The sequence below is a fragment of the Mus pahari genome, chromosome 3 (genome assembly GCF_900095145.1).
Source record: "Mus pahari chromosome 3, PAHARI_EIJ_v1.1, whole genome shotgun sequence".
In the NCBI taxonomy this organism is placed as follows: domain Eukaryota; kingdom Metazoa; phylum Chordata; class Mammalia; order Rodentia; family Muridae; genus Mus; species Mus pahari.
In genome coordinates this window covers 106,152,185-106,161,080 of record NC_034592.1, presented here as the reverse complement: position 1 = coordinate 106,161,080, position 8,896 = coordinate 106,152,185, and the positions used below count along the sequence as shown (strand labels likewise).

The 8,896-nt window shown below is 44.2% G+C and overlaps 1 protein-coding gene across 2 annotated transcripts in view; it reads right to left on the bottom strand.

The window, feature by feature from the left end:
* Sqor (sulfide quinone oxidoreductase) overlaps positions 1-8,896 on the bottom strand; it is a 39,430-nt gene that overhangs the window by 14,749 nt on the left and 15,785 nt on the right. For both annotated transcript variants that reach the window (XM_021194391.2, XM_029536399.1), the window contains exons 2-3: positions 6,723-6,973; positions 4,331-4,501 (exon numbers count right to left, since the gene is read on the bottom strand). In XM_021194391.2, the coding sequence (XP_021050050.1) occupies positions 4,331-4,501; positions 6,723-6,956 (405 nt within the window). In that variant the 5' untranslated portion in view covers positions 6,957-6,973. The remainder of the gene's footprint in view (positions 1-4,330; positions 4,502-6,722; positions 6,974-8,896) is intronic.

Here is an 8,896-nt window from a genome sequence, read left to right as displayed (position 1 = left end):
GGTGGGTAGGGGAGCAGGGGCAGGGGGAGAGTATAGGGAACTTTCGGGATAGCATTTAAAATGTAAATGAAGTAAATACCTAATAAAATTGGGGGAAAAAATGGAAAAAAATCTTAGGCCTTAGAGCCCTACTAAGAACAACTTCCGAACCTCAAAAGATAGGCAATCATCTTTAGAATATAATTGTTTTATGACAGATCGTAATTTTGTGAATCTGATCGAACTGAACCAATATCACAATTGAGAAACTTCCTTCAAAGGTCACTGAAAAGTGTGTTATACAACGGTTTATGTTTAATGATTCAAATAGGGATTATGGTTGTTCGTGCTGAAGACAATGATAGCCATAAATATGGTAGTGAGCATGCATGTTTAGGATCAAGGGGAAGATATAGTGGGAGAAGCTGTAGGATCGAAGTATAAGAACATCCCTTTAAAAAGCTAAACAAAGAAAGCAATTAGATAAGAAGCAAGAGCCCACCAAGGAGATATGGATGGGAATCTCCTTGATCTCAGATAAAAAGGACAGGCAGCATGCGGAGCCAAGCCCAGTTGAACAGAGTAGGCGCCAAGGCCTGAGAATGTTCCACTCTATCCGGGAGAGGTTGTTGACGAGGACCCACTTTACCATAAAAGAGACTTGACTTCAATGTGTCCAGGCTTCCTTGTGCCTCTTACTTTTGCCAGAGCTCCCTTAGCTTAGCACCCATAATGCTTTTTTGGCAGTGAGCATGTGATACAGAGGCCATGCCCTCCCTCCTCACTTCGCAGAACACTCTTGGAGGATAAAGGTTGTTTCTTCTTGCAGTCCTAGAACCTAGAAAGGAACTCAGCAATGCTGATTGTATGAATACATACATATATGAAGGAATAATTTTAGTTCCATTTTTTTTAAAGTTTATCAAGGTTAATGGTGGGGGGGGGGGAGACCATCCAGCTCCGTATACTTTGTCCACAGAGTCAACAGCTTGACACGCTTGGCTTTATAGGGGAAACAGCCATTGAAGGGCACGGGGAGTGTCAGGAGTCTGGTATTTTGCCTTACCTGGAATACCATTTGGATAATTAATGCTATTATAAACAAAATACCTGGGAAGAGGGCATGGGGCCACAACAGAATAGCCTAGAAACAGCAGGACTATTCTCGCCCATAGTCAGGCACTGTGTTTGCCTTTTTTCGGTGTTATCAGCGTAGTGCCAATTCATGTTGAGTTCAAGGCCAATTCACAATTCTATATGACCCCCCTGCTCTAACTCCGGCTTCCCTGTCCTGGACGAGTGTAAAGCTGCTCTTACTCTTACCCAAAAGCAGCAAGGCATACATATAAGCTCATATAAGTAAATATATGTGCATATGTTTTTCTAAGAAATTAAAGGTTTATACTATACATTGTTGTTCCTCTACTCATAGCTCAGAACTTCCTTCCTTTCCTTGGTATCTCCAGGAGACCAGGTTAAATTGCATATCATTACTCTTTGTTGCTCATGGCTTGTTTACCTGGCAGTCTTTTGCTCATAGATCAGCAGGATATGATCTGATATCCTGATATCTGATATCTGATCTCCCTGCTGATACAGCAGCCAGGCCTGCCTCACTGAGTGGATCTCTTGGAGATCTGGGGATTCCTCAGTGACTTTGGAAGGGGTTAATAATCTTGAGGATTATAAATTTATTACATCTCTGAGGAATGAGAGCCCCATTAGATGTCCTGACCACATATCATTTGTGACTTCTAAGGCTCAGAAACTTGGGGAAACTTTAGAGCGTTGGTGTGAGGTTGAGGAAGAAGTTGGTGAATCTGGTAGGGTTCTTCTAGGACCTCACTGAGCATACCACTGCCCAAGCTGATGGCATCAGAAATCAGTACATAACATCTCTCCCGAGATAGCTGGTTGGTTTTAATCCATCCTCCCACTCTGTCTGAGTCTTTTGGAATTATGATTCTTGTCACCCACTTAGCAATTTTCACCACAGATGGGAGTCTTTAAGTTCAAGTTTTAATTTTGTAGCAGGTCCCTCGAGAGCCTTCTTCAGACTGCATAAATTAATCAGTGTTCTTTAGCAAACAGGATTCAATTTGCCAAATCCTTCTATTCTTAGTATCGAGTCTCCTGTCACAGACACCAGATGAAAAGTGGAATGCTATGACCTAGGCTGTCTCTCTGATGCCCTTGCCTTGGGAGTCTGTGTTCTAGACCACAAGCCTTATTTCTTCTCTGAACTCCAGTGTTTTTCTTCCTACCCCTCCTATTCTAGCCACACTGGCTCATTTCCTCCAATTCTCTGCTTCCTCCCTCACTGCCCCCAAGGCATTTCATGTAGCTCCTACCTCTAGCTCTAATTAATACCTACTCACTCTTTAACTAAGAAAGAACTCCTTTAGGCAAGCCTTCCTCGACCTAACAAGCCCAACCTAACAAGCCTGACTGGTTCTTGTCACTCTGGGACTTAATAATTTCTTGTGTTATTACCTAAAACCCTTATCTTTCCCATCAGACTGAGTTCCTGGAGGAGATAAACTCTCATTGTAAGTTCAGTCTTCAGACTAGCATCTAAGACGTAGAAGGTGTGTCCTAAATACTTGTAAGGAAGCCACGTCTCGGTTTCCTCATTTGTGAAATGGGAACGGTACATGCCTTGGTGAGCTACTTTGAGCACTCAATGAGCAGAAACCTGTAAAGCACTTTGAGCTGTGTCTTGCACAGGTGCAAGCTCGGGAAGTGTTGTTACTATTTTCTAAAGAACATTAAAAAGGGAAATATAGACTGCGTGTTCAGTATGAGCCAGCACATCGCTGGCTGAGGGGTGGATTTGTCATCTTTGAACCCTTGGTTGGCACCCTTCTCTTTCTAAATTAAGTGACAGTTATTTAGTTGGTGAGCCTGGAGTTTTGCAAGGGTTTGGCTGCTGATTTACCAGGTTCTTAGCATCAGGATCTCTCTCCCTGTGCCCATCCCCACCTCGTTTACAAAGTGAAAATACTTGTCCATATTAGGCCTTCTGGCAAGGTCTCTGTCGTTCTCTGGAACTGCTCAAAAGGCAAGTCTACAGAATTTACTGTTCCTTCGGGTTTGGGTCAGCAGACTTGGAAGTTTGTTCAAAAGGCTTGAGCCTTTGGGTTTTTTTTTTTTCGGGGGGGGGGGGCAGGGCAGGGGTCATTTTGTTGTTGTTGTTGTTTTGTTGTTGTTGTCATTGTGTTCTTTCTAGCCAGTCTTTATTCTTTCTTAATGACCTCCTTCCCATAAGCTTGTCGGTGCCCAGTCCTTACAAATAATCGATATTACACTTTGATAAAAACACCAAGGTATGTGTGGAGCAAAGTATCCTTCCTTTACAGAGTGCCTGGGCTTTCCCTTTAGGACATCACCACAGATCCCAGGCCCTCTAATTGTTGGCTTCCCTACGGAACCAAGACATTCAAGGTATCGACTGTCAGGATGGCACAGAGTACAGATCAGGACTGATTTTACTATCTGTCTACTTGGATAAAACTCTATTTTTCACGAGCAGCTGAACGTGTTTGTAGATTCACTCATCCAGCAAGCATTGCTGAGGTCCTTGCTAGTTCTAGGACCGAAAGAAGAAAATGGAACCTTCGTCCTCTGGGAGTGAGCTGTGATGTGAGGGAAGGTATGGCTTCTGTACAACAAGCTCACTGAGGAGGGGCCTGTGGCAAGGGTGAGTTCCCTGACAAAATGACTGGCAGCTGCCGTTCTGGGTTCAGCAGCAGATAGAAAACATGAAACTGCAGCTGGATACTGAGCCTGTGGTCTCACCATTGTACTTCAATGGATCTGTCAAATATGGAGGAAACAGTTATTGTAAACCGTGTAGGTCTCGTGTAGTGCTAAGCACTTCTGAACCTCTCCTCTGGAAGCATTGGTCCCCTCAGTGCGGGGACAAACCTTAGTCACATGACTCTCCTAATTGTCTGGAAGGATGCCTGGACTGTGACTGGGGTAGATATTTCTCAAAACTCACCTCCTATGGAAAGCCAGATATCAGTTAGAAATACTAGCTTATTTCAAAGGAAAGGGAAAACGCAGCTGCTATTTCAATGCATAGAAATAGCACTTGTTCAACAAAAATTCAGTCTGGAGATGCTGTACTAATCAATGAGATCCACCGTATCACACAGTGAATGTTCAAAACCACTCAATCCTTCCACCTATTCCATATACTATACACTGCCGTGTCATGCAGCTTTTAACACACAGCTGTAAACACAAATACGGGCATCTGTGCCAGCATCCATCCTGAGGGTGTGCAGCTTGGAAATGGCTGTGCCACCCCCAGATAACAAGAAAGCCCAGCAGCCCCGATGCTTACCTCCTTGCCAGTGTCTGTGCGGATACAGTTCTTGTCTGGGTTCAGCTCCGCCACTCTATCTTGAATCCACTGCACACCGGATGGAATCACACTCACTGTGGAACGGTCCGACATGGACAACTCTTTGGCACCAGCACCCACTAGTGTCCAGATTGGCTGGTAGAAATGCCTCTGAGAAACAAAATATCAAGGGATCTTGTTTCCATTTGAGCCTTATCCAACACATTTTAGTAGAAGTTATTTCAGCTAGATTCTCAGCCATTCCTTCCTGACCCTTAGAGCACTGCATAGAAAAGTCAGCAGAGGGTTAACCCCCCCCCCAGCTCCTCTGTCTTCTAGCACCATAACTCTGGACGATTGTTACCAACCAAGAATAATTCCAAGGCCAACAAAACCAAATGATAAGCTGTCTTTAATGACAACTGAATTTGTCACAATTATTTATTGCTAAAAGCTGACTTGATGTTTATTATGTATTATTAGATAGATAGATAGATAGATAGATAGATAGATAGATAGATAGATAGATAGATTATTTATATCTACTTTTGTGTATAATTTATGTACATAGATAGTAAGGAAAATTAAATCTAAAAGTAATCCATGGTTCCTTGAAAGAATGTGAAGATTATGGAAAGTCTGGAAGTTCACTGGCATTTCTAGGGGTGATCAAAACCTCATTAGCTTCAAACTATGATCCCACAAAGGACTGCAGATGCTTCTGGTTCATCTGTCCTTTCTTTCTCAGAAGTTCTATACCCAAAGCCACTAGAACAAGACACAAATTCTCATGGTCTTTTGCAATGATCTTGCTTCAGATAGTCTATTTTTTTTCATTAATTAATTTATTTACTTTACATCCTGATCACTGACCCAATCTACATTAATTGTGATTCATTGTTCTGAGCTCAGAGCAAAGGGTAGGTAAACTTAATGGCTTGTGAGAATTCACTCATTGGGTGGACCAAGAAACCAAAACTCCCCATATTGCCAAAATGTTCCTGGCATTTGGGTAGATTGGCTAGCCAGAGAAGCCTAGAACCCAGAGGGTGGTAAAGGAGACACAAGGATAGTCTGTAATCTCCCTAAGGTCAGTAATGGCTGTGATACTGAAAGAGGAGGGCAGAGGTCTTCAGCTGTGAGAGCTCATCAATTGTGAGTCCGTCTTGAAGAGAAAATGGCACAAAAACACCAGCTCAAGAGTTTCTTCCATCTACAAACATCACCTCCAGCAATCAGACAACCACAGCAGGCATCCAAAGCCTTAACATGACCAGTTCTTTCAAGAAAAGTCCCATGAGTGCTTTCTTACAGGGCAGGACAGAGCAGATTGCCCAGCCTAACAGCCACACCACCCCAAAAGCACCTGCTCTTGTCTACTCTTGGAAACTAAGCAGGGTCAGGCCTGGTGAGGATCTGAAGGAGAGAAATGATTGCTCCATTCCCAGAACAGCAATGCACATGAGAAGGAAAAGCATCAGTGGGAGACCCACTGTGGGTCAGCCACAATACAGAATCTGCCACTCCACCCAACTAGTTGTACACGATTCTGCCCTAATTCCACTTGGCCATGGGGATCCCAGGGAGGGGTTACAATACATAGGTGTGTAAGGACTAGAGAGAGAGCTCTGTAATACAGAGAGAATCATCATCCATGCTGAATGCACACCTTGCAGTAAAGCTGCTTCAGGATTAGCTATGCTCCTGCTCAAAGTCCCTCCCCAGTGATCTGTGAGTAGCCTTATTAAACTCATGAGTTTCTGCCGTCAAACCCTGATTTATTGTTGGGACTTTATGGGGGTGGAGAACAATTTTCCTAAACGTAGTCCACCCCAAGGTGAAAATTCCCAAACACAGAGACACCCAGAGGGTACCACTCAGACACAAGGACCAGGAAGGCGGATGATGTTGCAAACCAGGGTTAACAAGGATTGCTCTATGAGCAATCTTTGCTAGAGCCTAGGAAGGAGGCAGAGCAAACGCTTTGCTCTTTTACACCCAACCTTCAGAGGGAACTTGACTCTTTCAATAGTTTGGGACTGGTAGCCTCAAAAAAACTGTGAGGGAATATGTGTTCATTGTATTAAAGCCACTTACTTGTAGTAACTTGTGTGGCATCCCTAATGAGATAGAAATGCAAAACACAAAAAGCTTAGAGCTCTTGGGATGCCCCATTCTCCTCCGAGACTTTTTTAATTATTATTTTTATAAAGAATTTTTTCATGCGGTGTATTTTCATCATATTCTTTCCCCTCCCCAAACTCCTCCCAGATCATTGCCACCTCTTCTTTTTTATGCCCGTGAAAAGCATTAAACACGAGACATAAAAACCTTGTGCCCACACCCTAACACATGTACATACATGCTCTCACACACGCCAAGGGACACTTACCTCACTGGGTTCAACAATGGCCACATTCTCCGCTCCCACTCTCCTCTTCATTCGAGTGGCCATGGTGATCCCCCCAGCTCCCCCACCAAGTACCAGCACCTCATAGTGGTTCTTGGCTGTGCAGCAGGCTCCTGTGTGCAATTGGAGGGGTCCAACCTGCTGAGTGCCCAGCCTAAGGAAACAGGCAAAGAGCCGGGCACGTGGACTGGAGACAACGGCGACCAGTGGGGCCATCACCAGGATAGATCAGGCTAAAAGGAAGAAGATGAGACTGTAAGTGCCAAGGAAAGTTCACTCTGTAACCCTAGGAAAGAGAGACTGGCATCAAATCAGCTCTATTTGGTACCTACTGTCCTTTGCTAAAGTCCGACTTCCTTCCAGGAAGCCAGCTTCCTGAGAGCTATGGTTGATGGCTGCCTAATGGCTGAACTTTCCCCTTCTTCCCTTCCCTTTTCCCTTCCCTTCCCTTCCCTTCCCTTTCCCATTCCTTTCCCATTCCTTTCCTTTCCACCTGCTATCACGCCATCTAGGACTATTTAAAGAAGTACTCCTCCTCTTTTATATTTATTTGTGCACTATGTGTGCCCATGTAGGGGTAGAAAACAACTTGTGGGGTTCATTCTCTCCTTCCACCATGTGGGTCCTGGGGATCAAATTGGGTCATCAGGCTTGGTAGCAAGTGCCTTTACCTGTTGAGCCATCTTGACAGTCTTTTATGGGTGTTTACAAGCTTTTATATGGGCACTCGGAACTGAACTCTGCCCTCTAGAAAAGCAAGAAGGGCACTTAACTACTTAGCCATCTCTCCAGCCCTCTTCCCTGTTTAGAATCTCACTAATCATTTGACTCTACCCATCCTTGTTCCCCTAGGCTACCGTTTGTTTCTCTCCAGCCGTCATCCATTCTCTTGGGCACATCCAAATGTTTCTTTGGCTTTTAAGCTGATTAAAGTGGGTAGACAGGTCTGCACCTAGAGACCTGCAATGCCCCTTGCCACAAGGAGTACCTATGACCTTGCTAAAAGAGCAACAGTTGAATAAAAGCCCAGTTCTCTGCTACTGAGTTCACTCTGACCGTGGTTGTCCGGGTCTCAGCTCCCAGGTAAGGTCCCTGCTCTGCTTACCCAAGGAAACACAGTTAAATCAAACTCATTAGCTGTACAAGCAAAGGCCTTCAGTACATTGAGCAATTTCCAGCAGATGATTCATGTAAGCCATAAAGGGATCCCTGCCTGGCATTATAAAGTTGTACTTTATGTAAAGAATCTGATCGCGCTGCTAGCCAGTCTTTTATTGCATCAACTTCACAAACAATTCCTCCTTAAGACTCTCCCAGAGATGCCCTGCCCTCACAAAGGGAAGCTGAGCAGTCAACTCCTCAGGAGAGACCAGTGAGGCTTCTCAAGAGCTGCCATGTGCTCCCATGTAGAGCACTGGCCTTGCATGAAGGCCATCATCCAGATGTTCCTATCAGTTTCATCTCTGTGAGTTCAAACAGGGTCTAAGAACTCTTTATTAAAATGCAAACACTCTCAGAGGAGTAAGATTCCTAGCCACTAACATCATTAACTTCTAACTAATTATTGACTTAATTATACCACACAGAGACAGACAGACAGACAGACAGACAGACAGACAGACAGACAGACAGACAGACAGACAGACTGAGCAGGGGAGAAGGGAAAACCCTGTAGGAGGAAATGGTGGGGGTCCGGGGACCAGATGCCAGTTTTAATCAATATTAGCTCAGTTGCAAAGCTTTGGTGAATCTGAATATTCCTCAGACTTTCCAATCCGAGGCCCACAGAAAGCAGAGCAGGCCCATACATTATTGCCTCCAGTCTAAAAGCAAAGCAACTGTTCTACAAAATCACACCTGCCATCCCTCCCCACTGCACTTCTAAGGAAGAAACTTCTAATGTGGAAGAAGAGGAAAGTATTACAAAGATGTCTCTAGCATACATGTTCATAAAATGCCCGGCCCTCGGCTAACAGTTTGTGGATCAATACTGATAATCCTAGGACAAACAGACTCCACTCAAGCTGGGGCAGTCCTGGCCCTGGACTATTTCCACAGATGTTAATTTCTGATCACTTCAATTTTATATGGAGACATTGTTCTGATTATTGAATATTAAGGAAAGCTTGGGTAAGATATGATTACAACAATGACTC